Source organism: Stegostoma tigrinum, unplaced genomic scaffold (genome assembly GCF_030684315.1).
Source record: "Stegostoma tigrinum isolate sSteTig4 unplaced genomic scaffold, sSteTig4.hap1 scaffold_98, whole genome shotgun sequence".
NCBI lineage: Eukaryota > Metazoa > Chordata > Chondrichthyes > Orectolobiformes > Stegostomatidae > Stegostoma > Stegostoma tigrinum.
This window is the reverse complement of record NW_026728821.1, coordinates 900,008-927,975: the sequence shown is the minus strand read 5'-3', so window position 1 is coordinate 927,975 and position 27,968 is coordinate 900,008. Positions and strand designations below refer to the sequence as shown.

At 41.2% G+C, this 27,968-nt stretch overlaps 1 protein-coding gene across 1 annotated transcript in view; it reads left to right on the top strand.

Moving 5' to 3' along the window:
* LOC132209463 (ral guanine nucleotide dissociation stimulator-like 1) overlaps positions 1 to 24,848 on the top strand; it is a 37,058-nt gene extending 12,210 nt beyond the window's left edge. The window contains exons 6-15 of the mRNA XM_059644521.1: positions 2,508 to 2,585; positions 4,552 to 4,638; positions 5,296 to 5,373; positions 10,524 to 10,717; positions 11,329 to 11,456; positions 13,600 to 13,815; positions 16,112 to 16,215; positions 17,004 to 17,082; positions 22,962 to 23,021; positions 24,733 to 24,848. Coding sequence (XP_059500504.1) covers positions 2,508 to 2,585; positions 4,552 to 4,638; positions 5,296 to 5,373; positions 10,524 to 10,717; positions 11,329 to 11,456; positions 13,600 to 13,815; positions 16,112 to 16,215; positions 17,004 to 17,082; positions 22,962 to 22,970 — 973 coding nt within the window. The 3' untranslated portion in view covers positions 22,971 to 23,021; positions 24,733 to 24,848. The remainder of the gene's footprint in view (positions 1 to 2,507; positions 2,586 to 4,551; positions 4,639 to 5,295; positions 5,374 to 10,523; positions 10,718 to 11,328; positions 11,457 to 13,599; positions 13,816 to 16,111; positions 16,216 to 17,003; positions 17,083 to 22,961; positions 23,022 to 24,732) is intronic.
* The last annotated feature ends 3,120 nt before the right edge of the window (positions 24,849 to 27,968 follow it).

Below are 27,968 nucleotides of genomic sequence, written 5' to 3'. Positions count from 1 at the left end.
ACAAACTTCCTCCAAGTTCATTGAAGTGTCCTCCAAATGTCCGTAACATTTGAAGAAATATGTCGTCAATTAAGAATGTAACCTGCTCCCCGTGTCCGAGCCTTGGTATTTCTCCCATACAATATTGCCATTGAATAATTTGCATTTTGAATTATCTAATTTGGCCATTTGCCATGTGTATCCATGGAGTCAGGCACTTTCCCAAGTCAGAGACCTGGAATTAATCCTGAGCTTATTCTGTCCAGATCTTTAACTAAACTCAGAACTGTTAAAGGAGCAGGATAGAAAAATGAGAGATAATGGGAACTGCAGATGCTGGAGATTCCAAGATAATAAAATGTGAGGCTGGATGAACACAGCAGGCCAAGCAGCATCTCAGGAGCACAAAAGCTGACGTTTCGGGCCTGGACCCTTCATCAGAGAGGGGGATGGGGGGAGGGAACTGGAATAAATAGGGAGAGAGGGGGAGGCGGACCGAAGATGGAGAGTAAAGAAGATAGGTGGAGAGGGTGTAGGTGGGGAGGTAGGGAGGGGATAGGTCAGTCCAGGGAAGACGGACAGGTCAAGGAGGTGGGATGAGGTTAGTAGGTAGCTGGGGGTGCGGCTTGGGGTGGGAGGAAGGGATGGGTGAGAGGAAGAACCGGTTAGGGAGGCAGAGACAGGTTGGACTGGTTTTGGGATGCAGTGGGTGGGGGGGAAGGGCTGGGCTGGTTGTGTGGTGCAGTGGGGGGAGGGGATGAACTGGGCTGGTTTAGGGATGCAGTGGGGGAAGGGGAGATTTTGAAACATTGGGGAAACCAAGCGGAGGCTTGGGGACCGCTTTGCAGAACACCTCCGCTCAGTTCGCAACAAACAACTGCACCTCCCAGTCGCAAACCATTTCCACTCCCCCTCCCATTCTCTTGATGACATGTCCATCATGGGCCTCCTGCACTGCCACAATGATGCCACCCGAAGGTTGCAGGAACAGCAACTCATATTCCGCCTGGGAACCCTGCAGCCATATGGTATCAATGTGGACTTCACCAGTTTCAAAATCTCCCCTTCCCCCACTGCATCCCTAAACCAGCCCAGTTCATCCCCTCCCCCCACTGCACCACACAACCAGCCCAGCCCTTCCCCCCCACCCACTGCATCCCAAAACCAGTCCAACCTGTCTCTGCCTCCCTAACCGGTTCTTCCTCTCACCCATCCCTTCCTCCCACCCCAAGCCGCACCCCCAGCTACCTACTAACCTCATCCCACCTCCTTGACCTGTCCGTCTTCCCTGGACTGACCTATCCCCTCCCTACCTCCCCACCTATACCCTCTCCACCTATCTTCTTTACTCTCCATCTTCGGTCCGCCTCCCCCTCTCTCCCTATTTATTCCAGTTCCCTCCCCCCATCCCCCTCTCTGATGAAGGGTCCAGGCCCGAAACGTCAGCTTTTGTGCTCCTGAGATGCTGCTTGGCCTGCTGTGTTCATCCAGCCTCACATTTTATTATCTAGGATAGAAAAATGATTTTTTTTTCAGCAAAACAGCCAATGGTGACTAATCTGACCTTAAGCTTCAGTGAATTTGAGCAAAGACAAATTCCTACATCAGTGCTCCGAATCAAACTTTGAGTTACAAGCTGTGCTTGTGAGGGTTGAATTGTCAATAGTCTGTAAAGAGCTTGTGTTTCTTTTTCAGAGATGAGGAAGTTAAACTTAAATCCTTTCTTTTGGGATGTTTATTGTCTGTCCCAGTGCAGAGGTTCTTTATTTGACATCTTTACACCTCATCTACCCACTGGCTCCCCCTCACAGCCAAAATAAGATAAGAGTGCCAGAAATTAAAAATGTGATCATGTGCACAAGTAAAATGATTTATTTGGTGTTTTGTGACCAGTTGCAGCTGTGAAAATATTGACATGTCACACTGTGTGGTGGGTAGAAACCTAAGTTTGTCAGAAACTGAAGGAGTAATTGACAAGTAAATTTGATGTGACGACAGATTAAACCTGTTGTATGGTATTTGGGATCTAATACTGTGAAAGCAAACTGTTGGGATTTGCTGTAAGATTATGTCAGGGTTGCCTCAGGAAGATACCCCAATTGGCAGTGCAGTGAGCACCAATCCAGACAATAGCAATCACATGAAGCAACTGCTTGACTGCTTCTGCAATGTTTGGCTTATTTTGGGAGGTGAGATAATGTTGAATTAGCATAAAGCTTTCAAAGCTTTTCAATGGTCGATTGAATTTTGCTTGTCTTTCAGTGTCAAGTTCTTGCACAGCGCAGGAACGGCTTTCAACAAGGGTGAAATACTGAAGAAATGGTTTTCTCTCCTTATCGCCCTGCTCTGTCTCTTCCAAACCCCACCCCAGCACTGCCTCAGTATGAAGGCCTGTGGGCATCCTGTGGAAGTCAAAACAATCCATCTCTCTCGACTGTGATTTTTTTGTGTTGAATTGAGTTGGATTTGATTCTGGATGAGTTTGCCTGTTCTAAATGACTTAATTTGTGCTCTTTGATCAATTGCAGTTCTGGAAATGTTGACAGTGCAAATGGTGAGGAAAATGGAAGTTGTGTTTCTTCAGGATCCAGCGAAATAATTGCTCAGTAAGTTTAATTGCATGCATGACAAAATGAATCATTATTCAGAATATGACAAAGCGGTAGGAAATAGCTGGGGAGCTAGCAGTTTGTGCAATGTTGTACAGCCATCAAATGGTAATAGCCCAGAGACAATGATTTGATAATGTTTGTACCAGCTCTCAAAGAGGGACTTGCCTACGTTCACTCCTAAGTCCTTTTACTGTGTAATACTGCGAAACCTCTCCTTTAGAAAATTGTAGCTCACTTTTGAAGACCTCATTTGAAGCTGCATCCACCACACTTTTAGGCAGAACTTTCCAATTTCTAATGATGCTATTTTTAAAAAAAAATCCTTGTCACCATTGGTTCTTTTTGCTGATCATCTTAAATCAGTGTCCTTTTCTTCTTAAGCCTTCTGTCACAAGGAACCGATTGTTCTTATCCATTCCAACCAAATCCCTTATAATTTTGAACACTTTTAAAATCACTTCTTAGTCTTCTCCAAGAGCAGCCCAAGCTCCTTCAGCCTCTCCACAGGGCTGTCTAGTTTGTCATCTCTGGTAATATTTTTGTGGATGTTTTGTGCACCCTCTCAAATCCCTTCCTGAAGTGTGGTTGGTAAATACCAGAGTTGAGGGGAAATCAGGAGGTTTTTGTTTAATCATGATTAGTCAGAACATATTTGTTTTTCATACAATGCTCCAATTTTTAAAGTTCAGAATCCTGATGATATCTTCAACCTGCACTACCACTTCTATAATTATTGTGCACACACATACACACACACTATCGATCAAATATCAGACATGGATCATTTCAGGAAGCACCATATCATAAGATATTTATTTTGGCTACAGAAAAGAGGAAGGAACAATCCAGAATAATTTTGATTTGGAGGAGGTCCAACTTCAAAAGGAGCAAGAAGGCGTTTGCAGCAAGTAAGGTTGAACACAAGTTCAGGCAAAACTGTAATGAAACAATAGTCTGTCTTACAGCAGGAGGTTGTTTAGTGACAGTCTCAGAGTGTTTCCACAAGCAGGAAAGAGTGACAAATGGTACAAATGATGAGGATTATTGATGACCCCAATGTGTACCGAGTTAATTATAAGTAGTTCAGAAGGGAAGTGTTGAACTAAATGATGCTGGCAGCTAATGTTAACAGGGAATCCGAATGTCGTCCTCCTTTGTGAGCAGTGAAAGGGTCGCAAAAGTGGGGCTAATGGTCATAAATCACTGTTTAATCTTCACAGATGTAAGGGCCTGGCTGAGATACTAGTCAGAAGAAGTTGATGTCCAATTCACGATGAAAAGTAAATAGTTGAGACAAGGATGAGCTGAAGTTAAACAGCATTTTAGAAATGTGAAAATAAAACAACTGCAGATGCTGGAAAACTGAAACGAAAATGGAAATTGCTGGAAAAGCTAAGCAGGTCTGGCAGCATCTGTGGCGAGAAAGCAGAGTTAACATTTTTGAGTAATTTGAACCACTGAGCTTTTACAGCAATTTCTGCTTTGATTAGAACGGCTGGTTGTCCCTGGTGTTGGTAACTCAGAAGGAAGTGAATTGTAGACAACTGAGGATACTGAGAAAGAAAAAAATAGCTTGAGGCTGCAGTGGCACTTTGCACAACAACCTAATGCTGTTTGAATGCAGGGGTGGTATCAGAGGACTGGAGGATTACAACATGTACTATGTTTATGTTCAGAAGTGTGTGGATAAATCCAGCAACTAGATTCATCTTATTGGTGGGACAGCATCACAGGAACTGTAATCCCAGTCTCAAGCAAGAATACTTGGGGAGCATATGGGCTAACATTTTATGCTGACTCAGAAATCTTCACCATCTGGTGTGTAACTTGTTTAATAAAACCATCTGATGGAGGCTTGTAATTCTGAATCTTCAATTTTCATGGGTATTTTACTGGATTTAACTGAAGATGAAAGGGTTTGCTTGAGGTGTTTTAAATTGTTCTTCATGTTCATTTGCAGCTGTGAAAGCGTTGAGTCTGAACACTGTCCGAATACTGATGAAATTCAGAATTTAAGTTCACCAGAAAAGGGAGCAACAGTCAAGAAGTGAGTTTGATCCAAAATGTGACCATGTTATGCTTCATTTGCAATACAGTAGTGTATAAAGGGAATGGCTGGAGAGCTGGTGGCCATAGGTTGGATAATCAGAAATCTCTTCATGAAGGCAGAGATGTTTCCATGCTGTCTGACTCTGTAACACATACCACAGAAACAAAAACACGGATATCATTCCAGATCATGGCACATTGATGAAGAAACAGCTTCTGAGTTCTTTTCCTATTCTCTCCCTAATTCTGAGGAACAAGCAATACAAAGCACAAGCAGCAGTTGCGTGTGAAGGTGTTGAGTTTATCTCAGACTGAAATTTCTGGACTAGTAGCAAATGTAAGCTATTGAAGAAGTGGCTTCACTCCTTGCACCTGCTCCTTTCCCCTGTTACCACCAGCCGCCACCACTGCTGGTGAGCTGCTTTGGCCCTCAAGGGCATTTCTGGTAAACTTCCTGAGGAAATTTAAAGAACGTATTCACTATTTTATGCAGTTTTACATTTAGAGTGTGACCTTGTTTCATAAAGTTAGCTGATCACAGTTTGGGATGCTGAATTTTGAGACTTCATTTTTTTATTTTACGGCTGGCAAGCAATTGTAGACCTAAACACCATTTTAATTTGCTTTTTCTTTTGTGGTTTATGATCAATTGCAGAAGCATAGACTTCAACAGATCAAGCTTTCTAGAAGAATATAATTTCAGTCCTGCAGAAAAGGAAACACTAATGAAAATGTAAGTTTGATTTGACATGTAGTGAAATTGTATTTTCAATGTGAAATTTAAGAATGTGAGAAGAATTGCTGGAGAGCCAGAAAGACCTGTAAAATAATGTAGAGCCTTTGTCATGAAGATATAAGGCACCCAGAACAGGATGGCAAACAGCACTCCAACCCATAACAATCACATTCAAGAAGCTAAATAATAACTGAAAGAATCACGGACACTGCAACTCAGGGACAAAAACAAAGTTGTTGGAAAAGCTCAGCATTTCTGGCAACATCTGTGAAGGTAAGAACGGAGTTAATGTTTCAGGTCTGGGTGACCCTTCCAGTTCTGAGGGAGGGTCGCTGGACCCAAAATGTTAACTCTGTTTTTGCATTAAAGAAGCTGCTTGCCTTGCATGTCCAATGATTGCATTATTCCTAGAGATTGGCTTGTTAATATTTTTCAGTGTCAATCATCCAAAATTCTTTGTCTTTTGGAATTGTTTGTCCTACATTATCACGCTTTTGGGGTTGTTTATCTCAGATTGTCATTCGTCTAGTTTGTGATAATGATGCATTATTGCAGGAATGGTTTTCCTCTTCACACCACTTTATTAGTAGTTATCCTGCAAACTTCCTGTGAATAGTTGAAACCGAATGATACCGCTATCTAGAGCAGTCAGATACTTGGCACGTGGTTTGTTTGTGGTGTCCTGACTTTGGTAGCCCTCTGACTCCATGCTGCTGTTGTACGTTTTGCACATAATCGATCTTGAATTAATACTTCCTGAATCTATGAAATCCAAATAATCTCGTGAAATCATTTTTCATGTTTGAAGTTTGTCAACGAAGTGCTTTCAAAGATATTTGACTGTAGAAAGCATCGCACAAATGCATCTCTAGCTGGAATTCTAGTTATTTTTGAGCTATACCAGATTGCTGAGGTTGTTTTACTGCTCTGAATAAGATTAGATTACCTACAGTGTGTAAACAGGCCCTTCGGCCCAACAGGTCCACATTGTCCCTTGAAGCATCCCACTCAGACCCATTCCCCGAACACGAAGGGCAATTTAGCACACGGCTGATCCACCCAGCCTGCACATCTTTGGACTGTGGGAGGAAACTGGATCACTTGGAGGAAACTCACTCAGACATGGGGAGAATGTGCAAACTCCTCACAGACAGTCGCCCAAGGCTGGAATCAAACCCGGGACCCTGGAGCTGTGAGGTGGCAGTGCTAACCACTGAGCCGCCATGCTGCCCTGCATGACACTTTGGCAGCATGGGATTAAAGATGGGATTATTCTGGTTTGTCTGGCCGTTCGATTAAACTCTGTGCTTTTTGATTAAGACAAAAGAACATTTATCCAATAGATTTGAGTGCTGGACTGGACTTGGGGACTTTAAAGTTTGAAATTCTAATCTTTATATATACAGTGATTTATTTTCTTTTGTACATGGTTTGCTTATTCATTTATTTTGTTTTCTTGAGTTGATATTGTTTGTCATTTTTATAACCAAGAAAGCCAATGCCTGAAGGGCCCAGCACAGATAAATTACTTGTGAGTAAATACAAAGGCAAATTTTTGCAGTATTGCATTGAGAAAAATGGTCAATTTGAGGGAGTGAGGATTTTCAGGGAATATTTTTACTTCAGATGCAATAGCAAGCGTTCACAACTGGGCTGCACTGAAGTTTGAAAGAAAGCTCAAACAATTTATGAAAAATGCAGCAAAGGAAAAATCCCTCTTGTTAATCAAACAAATAGGACACAGTTGGCCAGGCAGCATCAGAGGAGCAGGAAAACTGATGTTTCGGGTCTGGGCCCTCCACCAGAAATTTTCTAAAGAACGGTCCAGACCTGAAATGCCAGATTTCCTGAGCCCCTAGCCTGCTAGCCTGCTGTGTTCATCCAGTTCCACACCTTGTTATCTCAGACTCCAGCATCAGCAGGACCTACTAACTCAGAACACAGTTGGGATGCCTTGTGCATTGCTATTCACTCTAACCCACCCAGTTGTCTTTTTGGGTAAATGAAACAAAGTTTTAGAAATCTAAGCCACAGGGATTAGTGGTTATCTGGACATTTTTCTCCAACACCGAGCTATTCATGTTTGGATGAACACAGCTAATTGTGGATCCCAAATTGGTCCTGATTAATTTCACAATATTCCTGTACTAATGTCTCAAGAGTCATATAGGGATGAAGTGTATGAAGGAACCTAAATTATCCTGATCCCTGATTGAGGACAGTCTAATCCTCATGAAAGTAATGTGCTGGTTTGGCATGTTATTTGGTATGTTAATCTCCTTTTGAATTCAAGTTTTTTGGGTTGAGTAAAGTAGAAAATTATCATTTTTGTTTTCGCCAGGATAGTAGCTTACAACCTGTCAGTTTGACATTGAAGAAAACACAGATATTTTGGGGGTTGAGTAAGAGCATGGTCAAAACATGGTTTTAAAGGAACATCTTGAGTGAGGGCAGAAGAGGCAGGAATATATCCAGTGAAGTTGTCATCGATGAAACAATTAATCTCAGATGCGCAAGTGGCCAGAATTGAAAAGGAAGACAAAAGTGCACCTGTACATAATTATTTCAATTCTGGAATACTCTCATACTTTAAGAGTACACTTCTCTCCAGTGCCATTGCAATCTAAGTTTATGTTGTGCTCGCTTTAGGAAATGATCCTTTTAGATGGTGGAAGGATGATAATGAGTAATTAAATGAAATGATGTTGTACACTGCAGCTGATTAGAGGTTTCAGATTACTCGTTAGGGATGTCGTAACTTGTTAATGAATCTATTGGAAACAGAGACTTTAATTCTAGTGGGATGACAGAAAAGAGTTTAAGGTCAAATTTTGGACTCTGCACAGTACTAATTAAGTTCTACCATATTGTCAGCAGGGTGGAGGCTCTTCAGCTCAGCAACTTATTTCCCAGCCACGAAGGCTTTCAGTAGGATATGGAATTTTTTGGTTTTGTGATCTTTTGAATTGATTTTTCTTTATATATATTTTTGGAGGGTTACTGTTCGAGTGTTTGTAATGTGATCGAAGCATTTCTGAAAGATTCAGGACCAAATGAGCCCAGGCAACTTCCTTAGGTCACGTTACCAGTGTGTTTCAGTTAGTCACTGTTTCCGAGAGGTAACATAACAAATAAGATTTCCACAGCCTTGTCCCTCCATCTCTGCAATTTCCTTGTGTCCACTTCAGACGTTTCTCTTTTTTCCTGTCCAGTTACACTTTTTTGCCTATCCCAGATTATGTTTGTCCTGTTGTTACCAGCCATGGCTTCAGCTGTTTAGAGTCTAAAATCTGAAATGCACAGTATGCTTTTCTCCATTTTTTAAAAAGCTGATTAAAAACTTCACCTTTTATCAAGCTTTTCATAATTCTTCTGACCTCACTGAAAAACAATCTCTTGACATTTCCAAAAATGAGTCACTTCATTTCCTAATTTGCCATGTTCACTAGTTAATATCATTCAGCACCTTAGCAGTGTGGGACAGCTGTGTTTTTGAATCATTGCAAAAGAGTATGACCTATGGCAACTGACCTGAAAGCAGATGAAGTGAAAATAGTCCCTCCAGTGTAAACTATTTCTAAGTCGTATATCTTTCTCAAACAACAAGAGGCTGCATATGGCACTATGGCTGCCTCGCACTTCCTATACCAACCACTGTTTAACAGGAATGGAGCTGGTAAAGTCTGAGTCAAGCCCCAATGTCTGTGTGTAATGTTTCACATCATATAATTTCTGTGCAGTAATGATCTATTATGAACGGACTCAAATAAGTGATCATCTGTTTCAGTGTAGGGCTGCAGATAAGGAAATTCCAAATTAAAAACTAGAACAGCACTTTCAGTGTAAAATATTCCATGTAAATTGGGGATGCTAATCAAACAAATGTTTACTTTTTGGAGTCTTTGGAACGTCAAAGGTTTCTTCTGCCTATTGCATCATAGACCATAGCTGCAACTCAGTCAATCTCCCAATTCACAACAAGACTCATCATTCTGATGTTTGCTGGCCCACGTTGTCTCTCGGTTGACCAATGTCTGAACTTTAGATTTTTTTTCGAAAAAACTTTCAATTCTTGTGTTCACATCCTTTCATGTTCTTATTTTGCTTTTGTCTGGAATTATTTTAGGTCCCAAACTTTGCCTGGTACATTACTGTTCTGCCACGTCCAGTGTGCTGTGTACTTCTTATTTTTTTCATCAGCCCACCACCATTAGTGCTACTTCCTGCAGATGTATAGTTTCTTCCTCTAGACATCACCATCTCTCGCCTTTAAGAAACTCATGAAGAGTCACTATGACCAAATGTTTGGACACCTGTTTGAATATCTCCTCCTTTGTCAGTTTTTGTATGGTTAATCTGCTGTGAGGTGCCCTGGGGAGTTTTTCTGTGCAAAGGGTTCGATTTCAGTGGTGTGATGACTTCGCTGTGCCGCTGACGTCTTGTTGCAAAAAAGTAACCAATAATTTACCTGTGAAATAATGCTACGTGGCCTCTCAGTATTAGCCAGGCAGTTAAAATAAGTGAATTGAAAGCTGACTATGTTGGAGTATTTCATTATTCATCCTCAGCTGGACCCAATTTATCCATGTTACCGAGGTATCCAAGTACTGGCAATGCAACTCCCAGAACAAAGCCAAACAAATCATCATTATCCTTGTGTTTTTCTTTGTTCATCTGATTTCTCCCATTTGACTTTTATAAAGAAGATTTTTTGTTAAAGCTCACTTTCTCTCTACTAGCAAACTCTAAACACCAAGAGGTCCTGCTGGTGTAATAAGTAACCTCAGACACATGTGAAATCACTTTATATGTGAGCCTTAAGCTTACTTGTGCAATCTACATAGAAGAAAACTTGGAAACATGACCAACTTGCAGTTTCCATCCATGGCCAGCGTAATTCAAACTTGGACAGTCATTTCTTCATCATTGGGTCAAAGTGCCACACAGCCCCCCTCTGATGGCACAGCAGGATCACCATTGCCATGTGCACTGCAGCAGTTCAAGATGGCAGCTCATCTCCTGTGCGAGCACGATGACCCCATATTCCAACTTTAATCTATTGCATTTACATTTGTAGAATTAGAAGCTTTTTTCCCACATGTTTTGCTTCCCTGATGAACAGATATAAACTCTGACTTTATTTCCAGTGCTATACCTGAAATTCTCGAAATCTGGCTGGAGGAGTCTGCCGAAGACTTTCGTCAAGTTCCAACTTACTCTTGTCTCCGGAAGGTGCTTTCCTACTTGAACCAGACAGTGCCGGGGTCAGATGCTGAACATCGGGCCCAGAAACTCCTGAGTCGGTTTTTGGCGGAGGAAACAGCGGAGAAAGAGATGTTCAGTAAGATTTATAATTATGTTGCAAAAATGTGGCTTTAATTCAGGGTGCCTCCCTACAAGTTTGTGTGCGGCTTGGCCTTCTGTCTCAGGATTTAGTTCATTTTGGTTTCCTTTGACAAGCTTCAAAATTACTCCCAAATTTTTGGGTAAACGAAGTTAATTAAAATTATTGCTGAGTGATTACCCCTGTACTACATGATGTACAAGACCAAATTCTGCATAGAATTGATACTCTAATATGGTCCGATAAGACCCAGCAGCATGTAATGCGACTTTCTGGACAATTTCCTTTTGAACTGTTGCCGTCAATGACATTTTATTTTATAATCTGATGTAATAAGTTTGCAAGTTATTGTGAAACAATAGATTGTGATTCGGAAGATCTCCTAAAGCTGGAAATTGGGATGGGAATCTGTCATTAAATACAATTTCTTTTGCAATTGAGATGCTCCCAACAAGAGGATTTCAGTGCAATATCATATTAATTTCACCAAATCTAGATTTAGAAGTATGAATATTAGATAACTATTGTAAACCAATGCATGTTTGTGAGATATTTTAGAGCAATGTGAACTTTGGGCACAAAATAAATGTCTATCTTCACTTGCACAGAAGGCTACCGTAGAAGAGTTAGATTCTATATTGGAGAAGAACACGACCAAACCATTGAACAAGTTGACGAAAAGCTCCTGTCCTACCCATCACGCTTCATTGCAGAGCAGCTGACTTTTATGGATGCTGTGAGTAAACAGGAATCTGGGGCCCAGTCATTCTGAATAAGATATTTCAGTCAGCAGTAGGCATCTGAATCTCTCTGTATTGTTTAATGCTATTACTGCTCCACCAGTCGTTATAACTGAATTCCCTTCAAAATGCAGTCTTCCAAGATGTTAAAATGTGTTGTTTGACGTGTAACTTCAGTATCTCGCTTGAAATACCTGCCAACTAAAACTTCAGCACTTGTCATTTGTTTTGAATGAACGTCATGTGAAATAAGTGACCTGAGAGAGCACTGAAAATCCTTTGTAACTTAGTGTTGAACCTTTACAAAATGAATAGTATTTCAGGGTAAAAGTTTAATTGTTTCATCATAACAGTCACTGTTTCTTCAAGAGTCCACTGATTTTGTTTGAAGTATCCAGTATGGCAATTTTGTTGTTTTCCCAGAATCTTCTGGAGGGGAAGCAGCCACGGGGTATTCCAGTCTCGTCTGCAAGGTGGCTTGATGTCTACCTCTAAAAAATGAGACTCGTAGTTGCTGAATCAAAATTTGAGTGATGTCAAAGTCTGGTCAGAGGCTTAGGCTTGAAGTGGAAGTTCAGTGGTCTGTATGTCAGCATTGGGTGTGACTCTAGAATGTAAGTAGTCCTCTAGGTCTCAAAAATCCCAAGCATATGTTAGTGTTCAGAACAGGGGTGCAGCGATCTCATCTGGAAGTGACCACTTTGTCAAAAGTCGGTTTTGGTTATGGGATAAGAGATAATGGGAACTGCAGATGCTGAAGAACCCGAGATAACAAAGTGCAGAGCTGGGTGAGCACAGTTGCTCCTAAGATGCTGCTTGGCCTGCTGTGTTCCTCCAACTCCACACTTTGTTATCTCAGTTTGTTAAGGGGCAGCTGCTTTTCTGCACAGAGTTCCAAAGGTAACTGTCTGTTTTCACTGCAGTTTCTGTTGCGTATGTGTATGTATATACCGACTGGCACTTAGAGTCTAATCATGTGACATAATGATGACAACAACCATTTTTGGTGGGAAGCAACCTCGTTGGGTGTCTGTCGAGGAATGTAGCTGCTTTTCTTTTGTTGAATCATAGAGATCTGCAGTGAGGGCTGTGAGTCTTTTTTCAAATCAGTGGTTTGACCTGATGAATCTCAAAGCGGTTTTTTTGATCCTCATTGCCAGTTCTTTTTTTTCCCTTTACCGCACAGGTCCAGGGGGCTGAAGCATTAAACAGCAGGAGTTTTATTATGTAGTTTACTGTCGAGGCAGCAGGGTTAGCCTAAGCTATTCCTTGCCGGAAATGATCGATGACATCATTGTGACGTGATCAGACTGTTAAAAGTGAGAGCCCACCATGCTTGCATAAACATGCAACAGTTTCCCACTCGATGGTTTCTGAGCATTCCATTCTATTCCAACCTGTCACAGCCAACTGTGGCTTTGAAAGAGACGAGACTGACAAATTTCTCCATTCTGAATGAGTTTATGGGGATCTGAAGGAACTATTTGCCGGTTGTGTTAACTTTCACTGTTGGGGCATAATTGTTGATGAGAGTTGCTCATCTTGAAGAGGGAGACAGAAGCACATTATGCAATCTGAATGGCCAGTTGACAAGCTTGGACGTTTGGCAATATTCGTGTTCAGCATGAAACCAACAGTGGGGAAGTGTTGACATTGAGATCTGTTGAACCAACAGAGGGCTGGGCTGCCATTGTGTCTGTCAACCTGCCTTGGTGCGAGAAGTAGACATGATGCAGGGCCACTATACTGATGCCCAGCCTGTCTAGCCTGTGGGCCACCAGGGCTGAGCATCTGTAGCAGTGACTATTGCCAGCAGAGCCATGCATTGATGGTGTGCGTGGAGCCAACAGTCGGAGTTGGGTGGAGATAACCAGTGATTTTAAATCTAACCTACAAATAGGAAGCAGATGACTGAAAATTCGAGGGTTTTGATCTGTCTGAATAGCCAATGTGCCCTTGTGCATCAATGTGAGTATTATGTAGCCAGTCGTTGACAATATAGCATGCAGTTTTAATGTACGATTGCAAACTAGCAGGACGAATGTACCCATGGACGGACAAATCTTGTTTGTCGTTCATTGCTAAAAACATGGCACGACTGACACCTTTAACCTTTGTTTCCTTTTTATTTTTGATCAGGATCTTTTTCGGAAACTTGTGCCCAGCCAATGTTTAGGGTCCATCTGGTCTCAACGAGGGAAGGAAGAAAAACAGCATCTGGTATCAACCGTCCAGGCCACCATTACACAGTTCAATAATGTTACAAAATGTGTCACCAGCACCATATTAAGACCTCAACAGCTGAAACCACGGCAGAGGGCTAAAATCATTGAGAAATGGATTGATGTTGCCCAGGTACACTATTAGAACATAGAACATAGAACAGTACAGCACAGAACAGGCCCTTAGCCCACAATGTTGTGCCGACCATTGATCCTCATGTATGCACCCTCAAATTTCTGTGACCATATACACGTCCAGCAGTCTCTTAAATGACCCCAATGACCTTGCTTCCACAACTGCTGCTGGCAACGCATTCCATGCTCTCACAACTCTCTGCGTAAAGAACCTGCCTCTGACATCCCCTCTATACTTTCCACCAACCAGCTTAAAACTATGACCCCTCGTGCTAGCCATTTCTGCCCTGGGAAATAGTCTCTGGCTATCAACTCTATCTATGCCTCTCATTATCTTGTATACCTCAATTATTCTTTATTGGTTTTTAGCCTTTGTGACATGTTAAAGTCCACAGTGCATGAAACAACCATGGTGGAAGAGAGCAAGCCATTAATACTATGTGTTGATATGTCCAAGGTTTGAAAGCCTCTTGAATTGGCGAGCAGAATACTTTTCTGAATAAGAGTTGAATGCTTCATGGAAAATCCGAGCATTCATAATTTCTGTAGTGCTGGCTGCTAATAGTTCTTGCCTCAGTTTACAGTTGCATTGAAATATTAATGTTTTTTTTCTAATCAAAAATATTTATGTGGATAAAAAAGGCAAACTGATTTCAGGTTTTTACTGGCCACTAAACAGTGTACATTTTGTTCCCAATGTTCTGCATTCTGTGTGCCCACATGATGGCCCTCCAGTAACTTGCCTGGTTGTCTGTTTCCTATGTGTTTGCCAAAGGAATTTGTCTCAGCATGTTATTCAGCAATCGGGAAAAGAGTGAGGAAGGGCTGTCAGATCTGATACCAGGTTTGTACTTGTCGCCAACATGTGGCATTCCCACTCGTACATTTGGAAAGGATCAGGATAGGAACTGAGTAATTAACTATTTAAGTAAAGGAAGTAATTGATTCTTACTGATTTTATAATCCAAAATTGCACTGGATTTTGCAACAAAACTGTACTTTCAATGTATTTTCCCGTATACACGTGACAACAAAATATTCATTCATTCGTAAGGTTTGGAATGAAAGTTCACAATGATTCTGTTGCCAGCTAATTTCGAGAAGTCTGGTTTGGGTCTTGGCAACACTGCCTGCATCAGTTTTGACTTGTTAAGAGTCTTGAGGTATTAATGGGACCTTGATGGGGATTTGAAAGTCTGTCTCCAGTTTCACAATATGGAGAAGTTCAACCGAATGTAGGCTGAAACCCAGTAGTAGACATGGATGAAAGAGTTCCTGACATATACACTGGTGCTATCAAAGGCTATTCTGAAGAGGAATCACCACCTTACTTTGATCACTTGGCTGACTTTTCTAGTTCTGATTTTGAGTTTTTACAATAGTTGACAAGGAGTGGCTTCCATGTTGAAATGCCCTCCATTACTTCCATTTTACTGCAGCAGCTTTATTTCCCTGAAGCCAGAAGACTCTGGGCTTGAGAACCTACCTGCTGGCCTTAATCAGATAAGGCTCTTATGATTATGCCAATTGATGCACCTTCAAAGAAATCCCAAATGGTGTGATCACCCTGCCCCTCCCTGGCCTTCCTCCCCAAGCAGAAGTGGCTTTGAGACCTGATAACAAACACTCGCAGGCTTCCTCCTCGTCTCCACCACACCCCAAAGTACTCATTTGGGAGGTTTGATTTGATCCAGTTTTCTCCCTGCCTCCAACAGGTTGGGGGGGTGGGTGGTGGAAACAGATGAAGGACATTCAGCTGCTAATCTAGGTAAGATTAGTTAACTCAGTATCAATAACGTAGTGATTCATAAAAGTAGACCCAATTTCCTGGTTTGTCTGTTTTCCCTCGAATGAGTATCTCACGTGACTGGTCCTGCCCTCCTGTTCTGTCAGATAATACAACCTATCATTCATTTATGAGCTAAATGTGATGGATATAACAAAGATGATTACCCCGCCTCCACCCCCCTACCTTCGCGACTTCTACCACTCAGATGTCCATGTCTCAATCCTACTCATTTTAAGCTCTCCTTTGCTGTCGGTCACCATATCCAATCAGTCACAGGCTGGCAGCAAGTGAACTGAAGAGGTTGTCTCAGAGGGATACAAAATGAATATCAAGGTTTGAGTTGCCAAGTATCATGGAATTCTTTCCGTCAAAAAGTTTGTTTGTTCATGCTGTTATTTTATCAGCGAACATTTTTCTGATAGAACCTTTTTAAAAAGTCTGAGGTGTTGGGTAATGGGGAGTCACTGCTTTTTCCACAGAACTCACGGCTTTTTTTCTCTGACAGGAATGTAGGACTTTGCAGAATTTCTCGTCAGTGCATGCAATTACCACGGCATTGCAATCGAATAGTGTGTTCAATTTGAAGAAGACTTGGGCAGCCGTATCAAAGTGAGTCATTGTTCAGAAAGAGCCATGTAATTTTTATTTAATAAATATGAGGGAGGAAATTGCAGGTTTGACCTCCAGGTTTACTTGCACAAGTGATCTTCACACGCTCGGTGCATTAACAGGATTACCAGAGGCACTACAGTGCAATCCTAACAATTGGCTAATTGGCAGAATCTTTCATTCTTTCACGAAGGAGCGAAGAGTTAATTTGTTTAAGTGGAAAAAGAAAACTGTTTGGCAACTTGAAATATTTAACTATCGTGTTCCAAAACTGATCTGCTGTTGGATGGAACGTAACACAGTTTCCTGTGGATATGCTGTGATGGGGTGATATAAGCCAGAGGTTTGTGTGGGATACTAAAATACAAAGACAACAATTATTTTAATCTCCCAAGAAAGCACTCTATAACACTTTGAAGTGCACACCTGTAGTTTATGTTTGTGTGCCTCAGACCATTTGATCATGGTTGTGTTTTTGTAGGCAGCTTGGGAATGAAATCTCTCTTGCTGCAATGAGATTCACCAAAACGACTGCACACAAGAGCTTTTGCGGCACAATGGCAGTATCCCCATCCCTGGGTTTCAACAATCAGGGTTCAAGTTCTACCTGCCCCAGAGATTGCCAAAACATTTCTGAACAATTTGGTTAAAATAACTATACTTATTGTAAAAATGCTTCACTGCTGTTCACTGTCTGTATTACTTGCTTATTTGTCAGATTCCGTATCAGCTGTTTGTTATCTTGACTCTATTCTGCCAAGAGTAATGTGTCTCATTCTCTTGACTAGGAGCAGTAAGATAACATTTGAAGACCTTTCAAATAATGAAGAAGATAACTTTATAGCAAGTAGAGAGCTGCTAATGGAGGTAAGGCGTTGCACTTGGCCCAGTGTGACTATATTCAGGGCATGATCAATAGTTTCAAGTAAAATATCTGCAATGAACTCAGTTGGTGACTGAATGCTTACAGATTCTGTCAATCAATACTGCAACAGGAATATATGTATTGCAGTCCAGGTGGTCTAGCTTGGCTCAAGTCTTCCAAGATTGTTTTGCTATGATTCTTATAATTGCTGATGATATTGCAGTAAACATTTTAATCAACATCTAATTTGGTTATACTGCAGTGATGCAGCCTTCATAGATTATCTTTCTCAGTGTTCATTATCTTGGAAATTTGAACTGAAGCGATGTCTATGATGCAGTGATGCAGCCTTCATAGATTATCTTTCTCAGTGTTCATTATCTTGGAAATTTGAACTGAAGCAATGTCTAAAGTGCAATATGTGCCAATTTCTTTTTCTTTTGCTTTGTACACTTCAAGGGCCTTGTAATTAATAAAGGCCAAGGCAAACGTTAAGAGATTTAACTGGTTCTCATAAGTGTTTTTACTCAATTAGCATGTCTTCCTTTTATTGTTCTCTGCAGTAAGAACTATTTGCTGCGTAGGAATGGAGAGATATTCATATCTCTTTGTTTGTTCAGTATTTCAGACATCAACTGTCTCGTTTCAACTAGCTTGGACCAAAACTGACAAGTTTCTAGCCATTCCTCCTCACTCCTTTTATCATGCTCTTTGTCCACTCATTTTGCTCCTGAATTTGACAAAATAACAAAATAATTGGTCAGATATAAATATTTTGGTGCCACTTTACCAAACTAGTTGTCCAGCTCAGAAAATAGTCAAAGTTTTCTTATTCTGTAAATCATTCATAGATGGAATTGAAGCATTTTTAAGCTGGTGTTTGAAGAGGGAGAAATGCAGTAATCATGCTAGCATGTTGTCAGTTTGACAGACACTCCATGTTTCAAACTGCTCAATGTTCTAGTTGCAGTGAACTATCTTTTTACATTGCTTTCCAGATGTTTGCCCCAGAATTTCTACCGCCCTGCTGTCACACTTTGTTTATTGTGTGTTGTGATTGGTGCACTGTGCTGAATTTCAACATATTTTTCTGATCTAGATTGAATCTAAAAGTAGGTTTGCTTTTATAATCAAAAATGTGTGCTCTGCATGATGATTGTTTTTGTGGTGCAAAATTCTGTAAGTATATAGGGGAAAATGTGAGTTCATGATTGGACATTTGTATAACTTCCATAAAGCTTTCTCCCAGATTATGCAGTGAATTACAGTGCATGGTTTGCTAATCTTTCAGCATCTTACACAAATGTGCTTCGGCAGTGGTGCAGGGCACCGCAGTAGTTCTTGCTGTGTGTACGTTAATGTTCAAGCTCCAAGTATGAACAGCAGGTTCACAGATGACACAAGAATTGGAGCGGTAGTAAGTAGCAAAATGCCTTAGTTTCTCGGCACACATTGTTCCAGCTGTGGCTCAACTAATGTTGTTTACAGTTCCATCATTACCCCTTTACTCTTATATTCAGGCAAGTATCCAATATTTTATTAACTTATCCACAGGTCCTCCTGCCTTCAAGAATATGTTTATGCACACACCAAGGTCCTTCTGATCCTCTGTCATACAGACCCAAAACATCAACATTCCTGCTCCTCTGATGCTGCCTGGCCTGCTGTGTTCATCCAGCTCCACACCTTATTATCTCATTGAACATATATTCTCCTGACTTATTAGACTCCCAAAATGCTTCACCTCACACTTTTCTGGATTGAATTCTATTTGCCTCTGTTCAAGCCTTCTAACCAGCCCATATGTGTAACCCGAGAGACTAAGGCTTTTTGCTGTTTACAACCGTCCAATTCTTGTGTCATCTGTGAACCGGCTGTTCATACTTGGAGCTTTTGTGTCTTCAACATTAATGTACGCACAGTAAGAACTATTACTGTACCCTCTGGTATGCTGCTGGATGAAAGCATCAAGTTGCCGAAAAGCCCCTCAAAATTAGTATTTTCCTTTATATGAGAGGCATCATTTCGTCATGGGATGTCAAAAATTGAGGGATTGCAGCTGTTGGGGTTCTCACTGACTGGGCAGTATTTTTTACTCCATATTTCTGAATTTGGTAATACCAAATTCTCAAACATCCCTGTTGCCATGGTTACTGTTGAAGGTATCATCAAATCCCCACAGTGTGGAAACAGGCCATGCGGCCCAACAAGTTCACATGGCCACTCTGAAGTGCATCCCACCCAGACCCATTCCCCACGTCTAACCCACTGAACGTAAATATCCCTGGGAATGACAGGCAATTTAGCATGGGCAACCCACCTAACCTGCACATCTTTGGACCTTGGGAAGAAACCAGAGCACCCAGAGGAAACCCACACAGATTGTATTTTCATCTTGTACTGCAACATTCAGCAGGCAACCTGGGAATATTAATTTGAGAGGAATTTGACCTTATGACAAACAAAGCTGTAACTTGAGATCCCTATGAATAGAATAGGTTCCGATCAGAAGCAGCTGATGCTGAATTTGCCAAACTGGGCCATGTGATGTAAAATCAGCTGGGTGGCAAAATAGGCATCCAACGCTGTGTGACTCCAATTCACCAGCTTGGAATGTAATCTGTCAAATGGCCCGCCATTTGTAGTGGCTGATGTGGATGTAGTCAAGTGTTTCTTTTCACTGACCTGTTGAAAACTGGCTGGCACTTTACAACTTGGCAGTAACATTAATGTACGCACAGAGGAATAAGAGAATGGTCAAAGAAAGAGTAGGGCCGATCAGGGATAGCATAGGGAACTTGTGTGTGGAGCCTGAGGAGGTAGGGGAAGCCCTAAATGAGTTTTTTGCTTCTGTCTTTACGAAAGAAACGACCTGTGTAGTGAATGAAACCTTTGAAGAGCAGGTGTGCATGCTGGAATGGATAGAGATAGAGGAAGCTGATGTACTGAAAATTTTGTCAAACATTAAGATTGACAAGTCGCCAGGCCCGGATCAGATTTGTCCTCGGCTGCTTTGGGAAGCGAGAAATGCAATTGCTTCGCCACTTGCGAAGATCTTTGCATCCTCGCTCTCCACTGGAGTCGTACCTGAGGACTGGAGAGAGGCAAATGTAATTCCTCTCTTCAAGAAAGGAAATAGGGAAATCCCCGGCAATTATAGACCGGTAAGTCTCACGTCTGTCGTCTGCAAGGTGTTAGAAAGGATTCTGAGGGATAAGATTTATGACCATCTGGAAGAGCATGGCTTGATCAAATACAGTCAACACGGCTTTGTGAGGGGTAGGTCATGCCTTACAAACCTTATCGAGTTTTTTGAGGATGTGACTAGTAAGGTTGATGAGGGTCAAGCTGTGGATGTGGTGTATATGGACTTCAGTAAGGCATTTGATAAGGTTCCCCATGGAAGGCTCATTCAGAAGGTCAGGAGGAATGGGATACAGGGGAACTTAGCTGCTTGGATACAGAATTGGCTGGCCAACAGAAGACAGCGAGTGGTAGTAGAAGGAAAATATTCTGCCTGGAAGTCAGTGGTGAGTGGGGTTCCACAGGGCTCTGTCCTTGGGCCTCTACTGTTTGTAATTTTTATTAATGACTTGGACGAGGGAATTGAAGGATGGGTCAGCAAGTTTGCAGACGACACAAAGGTCGGAGGTGTCGCTGACAGTGTAGAGGGCTGTTGTAGGCTGCAGCGGGACATTGACAGGATGCAGAGATGGGCTGAGAGGTGGCAGATGGAGTTCAACCTGGATAAATGCGAGGTGATGCATTTCGGAAGGTCGAATTTGAAAACTGAGTACAGGATTAAGGATAGGATTCTTGGCAGCGTGGAGGAACAGAGGGATCTTGGTGTGCAGATACATAGATCCCTTAAAATGGCCACCCAAGTGGACAGGGTTGTTAAGAAAGCATATGGTGTTTTGGCTTTCATTAACAGGGGGATTGAGTTTAAGAGTCGTGAGATCTTGTTGCAGCTCTATAAAACTTTGGTTAGACCGCACTTGGAATACTGCGTCCAGTTCTGGGCGCCCTATTATAGGAAAGATGTGGATGCTTTGGAGAGGGTTCAGAGGAGGTTTACCAGGATGCTGCCTGGACTGGAGGGCTTATCTTATGAAGAGAGGTTGACTGAGCTCGGTCTCTTTTCATTGGAGAAAAGGAGGAGGAGAGGGGACCTAATTGAGGTATACAAGATAATGAGAGGCATAGATAGAGTTGATAGCCAGAGACTATTTCCCAGGGCAGAAATGGCTAGCACGAGGGGTCATAGTTTTAAGCTGGTTGGTGGAAAGTATAGAGGGGATGTCAGAGGCAGGTTCTTTACGCAGAGAGTTGTGAGAGCATGGAATGCGTTGCCAGCAGCAGTTGTGGAAGCAAGGTCATTGGGGTCATTTAAGAGACTGCTGGACATGCATATGGTCACAGAAATTTGAGGGTGCATCCATGAGGATCAATGGTCGGCACAACATTGTGGGCTGAAGGGCCTGTTCTGTGCTGTACTGTTCTATGTTCTAACATGTTGTCAGAGTTTGACTTAGAGAGGCCTGCCCCTTTTTACATGTCAAACTGTGACAAGATTCAACCAAGAAGCCACTGTGGTTGAAGGAAAATCGTCCTGTAACTTCAAGCTGCTCATGGTCCATTCAATTTCGTGGTGGTGCAACTTTGAAAAATTAACTCAACATTTTCACCGTCTGTCTTGGTACCAGTTACTATAGATCAGCCACTTATTTTGTACTTGGCAGACTTCCTTTTGCGTCGATGAATGATCTTTCATAACATTTCTTGTCTTCACCCGAAATCAGCGTATTGTTCTTAAGTGAATCATTTAAAAAAAAATCCATCTTTGAAGCACTGTTTTGGGAATTAGTGTCCTGAAACCATCCTGGATAATTTGTGCAGAAATATCTCCTTCAAAAATCACGTTTGTGTCATTTATTTCCAAAGCAGAAATATTTTTGTGACATGATGTACTGTGCACTTTGAATAAAGTTATCGATGCTGTTCAAAATACCACGGACTAGGATTTAGCAGGAACAATTATAGCAGTTTAAACTTTCTTTAACAGCTCATTATTTAGTTGTGTTCTTTCAGGAATATGAAATAATTTTGGGTATCAAATCCCTGCAGTTTGCTTGCTCATCTTACACCCTTCGTCCAAACGAGAATTTTCTAGACTTGTTCTTTATGCAACAATACTTAAGTGAGGATAGCGAGTATGTAACTGGTATTGTAGGAGTGTGCAGGTAAAACAGTTAAGGGTTGTGTGTGAAATCTTCTCTAGTTATAATTGCTGTTTAATGCTAGTGAGCTGCCAGTTTACTTACTGTCTTCCTTTTCCTTGGTTTCAAAGTTTTGACAATGAATTCTGACCTATGAGGATAAAGCCAGTTGCTCAATGAATCAATTCTGTCGTGTTGTATCAAATTTTTTTCAATTCCATGTGTTCTGCAAAAAGACTAAGACGGTTATCGTCTTGGTAAAAAAAAATACCAAAAGGAACTGCAGATGCTGGAAATCAGAAACACAAAGAGAAATTGCTGAAAAAAATTAAGCAGGTCTGGCAGCATCTGTGGAAAGAAAGCAGAGTTAACTTTCGGGTCTGGTGACACTTCTTCAGAATTCTTGTTGTCTTGATCTGCTGTTCATAAAGCAGAAAAGATTGATGTGCCCACAGAAGAGATTTTGTTGCTCATTAGTCAAAGTAATGTTCAGTGTTCTCTTGCCTGAAAACACGTGCCTTTTGCAAACAAAATTATCATTCATGCAGTTTCAATTCTCTGTAAATGATTCATTTTGCCAAAAATATTCAGAGTATTGAACAAAGGCACCTGATTCTTTTTAAATGAATCTTGTCTGAACATGTTTATCTGCTGTCCTGCAGCTCCTCTGAACTCGAGAAATCGCCAAAGCCCAAAAAGAGTGTGTTGAAGCGCCTCAGCTGGTAAGTATCCCATGTTAAGCACCTCAGATATCTCATTATTTCCTTTTTTATCGGGATGATTGTTCAGAAAGATAAGTACATCTGTTCCTTGACAAATAGAGACATTTGATGCGTGGTCATTGTTGTTTCATTGGAGTGGGATGTTTTTAGTAACTGGTCGAGTAATTTGAGACGATGCAAGGAGTGGTGGTGTTATTCTCACCTCGTGCATGTGTCTAGTGTAGACTGATTGATACAGATTCTTTGCTATGGCCATGAATGTAATATGTGGACCTGTGATGAGCTTGGTATTGCCTCACGATTCTCATTTATCCACTGAGAAGTTTCTGCACCATGGCTAAATTTATGAATTTGTTTATGAGAGCTAAGTAAGCAAAAACGGTGTTACAGTGAATTAAATTTTCATATTTGTGGGCCTTTATAATGAAAACTAGCAATGTTTAACAATTTTGAGTGAAAAATCAGATTTGTGTGCTACTTTGTGGGTCAGCAGGCAGCAGAAATATCTTCTGTTGAAAAATTATCAGCCATGCTTCTCACATTTGAAACTCCACCTCAAAACTCAAATCTCTTTCCATGTGGAAGTTGACATGAAATTATGTGTTTGTGTCGTTGTGCATACATGTGTAAAGACTTCAAAGTTATTGTTTTCAGTAATGTTCCTGAGTTGGAGATATTATCTTATATTGCTGTTCAATAGGCAAGGACGAACCAGAACTCAGCAAAGTCAGGTTTTTCCCCCACCGACCCGTGTAGAGTTTCAGAGAAAAAACCATGCCTTGTTGCTGTGTTGTGCCTTGCAGCAATCTGGACTGTGACATGTGACTATTGTTATACAGAAACCAAGAAAGAGAAGGGAAACACTTATTCACTTCCTGGGATATCTTCTCTTTACATCAATGTGGATGTTACATGAATGTGATTTAGGCTTCCATGGCTTAATTGTGATTCTCGAAGTGCAGGCAATCAACATTGCAGCATTAGTGTGCAATCTCACATTTCAGCAGCCATCTGCTCTTGCTCCCTGTACTATTTAATGCCCAATATACCAACAATCAGGATTTTCAGTGTAGGAATTTTTTATCATACCATCTGCTGTACTTCTTTTGAGAGTTTTCGAAAATTTTCTATGTTAAACGTGCAATATAAATGAAAGTTACTGAATAGAAATCCTAATGTTTGCAGTACCAATATACTGAAGGCCAAATTCAGAGTTCACTGTCCTACCTTACAAAGTGCTGTGTACAGTTTACTATCAATTATCAATGGTGTTACTTTGTTTTACATTTTATGTTTTATTTTTAATAAACTTCAGCTTTCGGGAAGAAATTATGTACACACTAGCATGTGGCCAGGTTGGGGGAAATTTTCCACTCTCTGGGTATTCAAGTCCACATTTTGGCTTTCATCAGATCTAGGTTGAATAACATTACAAGAAGTCCAGATTTTCGTGCCATCTGAATATGCAAACATTATCACCTATTCATATACTCCCTAACTATTAGACAATGTAACGGTGTTCAGTACTAGTAATGCGAGCTCTTGGTATGAGTGTGCCACTATTAATTTCTCACAGGTCAAATGTGGCGAACATCAAACTCCTGGTACTCTCATCATCAATATACCTTCATTCTAGTTTAATTTTTTGACAGTTTGTCTAGAATGCAATGACGTTTCCATATTTTTGTTGTGTCCCCTTTCCCTTGTGCAGCCTGTTTTCAAGGAGAGGTGTTAAAGTACACAGCGCTCCAACTAAAAGCTCTGAGCAGCCAGCATCCCTTCGGAATGAGGATTCAGACGAGAGCATTACCTCAGCCAGACACTTGGAAATGGAACAGCCAAGCACCTCGCAAAAAGCGCTGGAAAAGGTGAGACAGTGAGGCACTCATCACATAAAATATGTTGTTCTTGGAGACACTGGTTTGTTTAATAATGTCCAGACACTTTTTTTCTTCTTTCCTTCCTTTCTTCTGTCTTCCTGCCGTCTATTATCCTGACTACACTTTGGCAGTCAAGAGAACACAAGGGTACTCAGTGATACCGTCCCAGCCACTGGAGCTGGATGACTGCCTGGCCAATCTCCTTCTTCTTTTAAGAGCTATTAGCCTAATAGCCATTTTGATGTTTCAGCCAGACTGAAATCCTTAATTTGAATGCCGTTCCATCAAGCATCTTTATAAATGGCTGCTGCCAGCAATTTTCCATCCCAGGTCCCACTTGCCAAAGTTGGGTTACTTGCTTTCAGAACGAAGGCAAGACAGCTGTGCAATTCCCAGCAAAATTCAACCTTAGTGCTGTTTACTGAAGCATTTGGTTCCAGAAAAGATATTATTCGCTCACGAAGTGAGAGCTGATTTTTTTTTTGTCAGATGTGGTTTGCTTTGTTTTGTTTAGATATTTTATATGGTTTTAAAAATGTACAAAGGAAGCTGTACGTGTTTTTTTTTAAAGATCGCCATATCAACAACCAAAATATTTCATCTTTAATTATTCACAGCATGTTTAATTTCTACACAGTAAATTTTAGTGCATGGGGTACATCTGTCGCAGCTTGAAGCGCACTGCCCACAAAAACAGTATTTAGAGTATGTTGGACAGGTCTTGATCCAGCAATTGCAACAAAGTAATGCAGCTCTCTGCATGGAGTCCTCGTGACTGCATGTTTTGTTTTTCTTCAATATTTGGGCTTTTAGCTGTTGATTAGTGTGTTCTCTTCCAAACACCATTGTATTCTGGATGATTTTCAGAGTTGTGTTATGGTTATTGTTTATAGAATATGTCTAGGACTTGTCCCAGGAATGTTTTCGCAATGTATTCTCCCATGAATTGGGCTAAGTATTATTAGGTCACATTTGGGTATTTTGGAGTGGTATTTGTTTTGTTTTAAAATACCCTCTTCCTTTTTATAGATTCTCCTGTTTAGTGTTGTGACTGCCTCTATATTAATAATAAACCAAGAGCTGCAGTGACTTGGATGATTTCGCTTCTGGTTTCTTTAGTTCTCTATCTCTGTGTGGTTTGCTGTTGCTATCTCTCTCTTTCTTTCTGCCAGTGGTGCTGTGCCTCACACATTCTGACCTGCACCATACACTTGTTGGCCCATTCGCAGTCACCCACACTTCATAAATGTGTGTTTTAACTTCAAACATTGTAGTTGTCTTCAAGATTTCTGTGCAAAGCAGGGTGAAGTTGGCAAATAAATATTTATGTAAGCATGTTCACATACTGAGTGCAAACTGAAACCCCAAAGGGTTTATCTGACAAACTTAGAATTGAAGCAGCAGTTTACATGGTGAAGTGAAATGACCACAATGTTATTGTGCTGAAGGAAACTAATTAGTAATTTATGGGCATGCTAAGTACTGAATTGTTGATGTTGACTGAACAGCTAGTAAACACAAACAGGAGTATAATTCCTCAGAAGTGATCTTTACTGGTAGAGGAAAGAACTGCAAGTAAAACACTTCACAAGACAGCAACGACCAAGAATTCATGTACAACATCATGTTCTTGCAATTAAGCTGTCCTGCGCAGAATGCCTTCACCATGATGGGCAGCAGGAGAGCACATTTTGTGTAATAATAAATATAACTGGAAAAGGGGAAGTTTCTAATATGCAACAATTGCAAACGTCTTCTTAAACAAAATAATTATTCCACAGTCATTAAAATCCGTGGATACTGCCTCCTCTGGAGGTTCATCCAACAGTGGTGCACCAGCAAAACCAAATTACGACACAGCCAAGTCTCGTAGGCGTGCGGGTTTGGGCAGCTGCTGGTGTGCAACACGTCGGAGGGACAACCGCCAGAATGAGAAAAGCTGCCTCATCCGAGTCAGATTAGAGGAGGACAGAGCACAACAATTCAAAATGATTTTGGTAAGTCCCTGGACTGGTTGCTGTCGTCATGCTCGGTCCAAATAATTGCCATTGCTTTCTGCCAGTATCGCAAGAGGAATTTTTATCCCAATTATTTGTTGCGATGCAGTCATATTCAGTGTGTATTTTCCACATTGCTGAAGTCTTTTTTGGTCAATAGGAGTGCTTTGACCGTCATTTTGATCCTGTTTTGTAATGCACTAGCAATGTTTAGGTTTTAGGCCTGAACACATTTTCTTTGCATTTCTCCTGGCAAGGTGCAGCACTCTGTTGCCCCACTTTATGGATGAACCGATAACTATTGAAGAGGAAATATCACAAATTAACACGTATCATTAACTGTACAATAAATCAGCAAGGAGGTACCAGATCTTCAGTTAGCTGACCACAAGCACTTTGGCCCATCTATAAACTAATCGAGTAATATTAGCAGAGATATTGAGTATTTCTTTCCTGGTTTTGGCTCATGTGAAATTTAAAAGGCTGGTACATGGAAGAAAGCACATCAAAAATGGGTTGGAGAAGAACATAGAACATTACAGCACAGTACAGGCCCTTCGGCCTTCGATGTTGTGCCGACCTGTCATACCAATCTGAAGCCCATCTAACCTACACTATTCCATGTACATCCATATGCTTGTTCAATGTCGACTTAAAAGTACTTAAAGTTGGCGAATCTACTACCGTTGCAGGCAAAGTGTTCCAATAGCAAGAGTGCAATCCAAAAGAGAACAGCTGCCTACTGGCTAGTTCAGGAAAGCCGAAGGAATATTGGCCAAATTAGAAGGCACATCGGTTGTTTTGTTTGATCATGTATTTTCCTTGAAAGGATCAGTCATACTCTGATTGTGCCTCCACAGAGGTCGGTGTGATGCGTGGAAATTGCTTCTGGTGTTTAAATATTGTTAACAAACAGCGCCTCTTTACTCTGGTGAAGAGAACATTTGTTAGCTTGTCAGTGAGCTGGAGATGGGGCAGAACCAGCCTAAGATCTGAAGCAGAACTTGGATAAGCAAATGGCAAACAGCCTATTTAAATTGGACATCTATGAAACACAGAAAACAAAATTC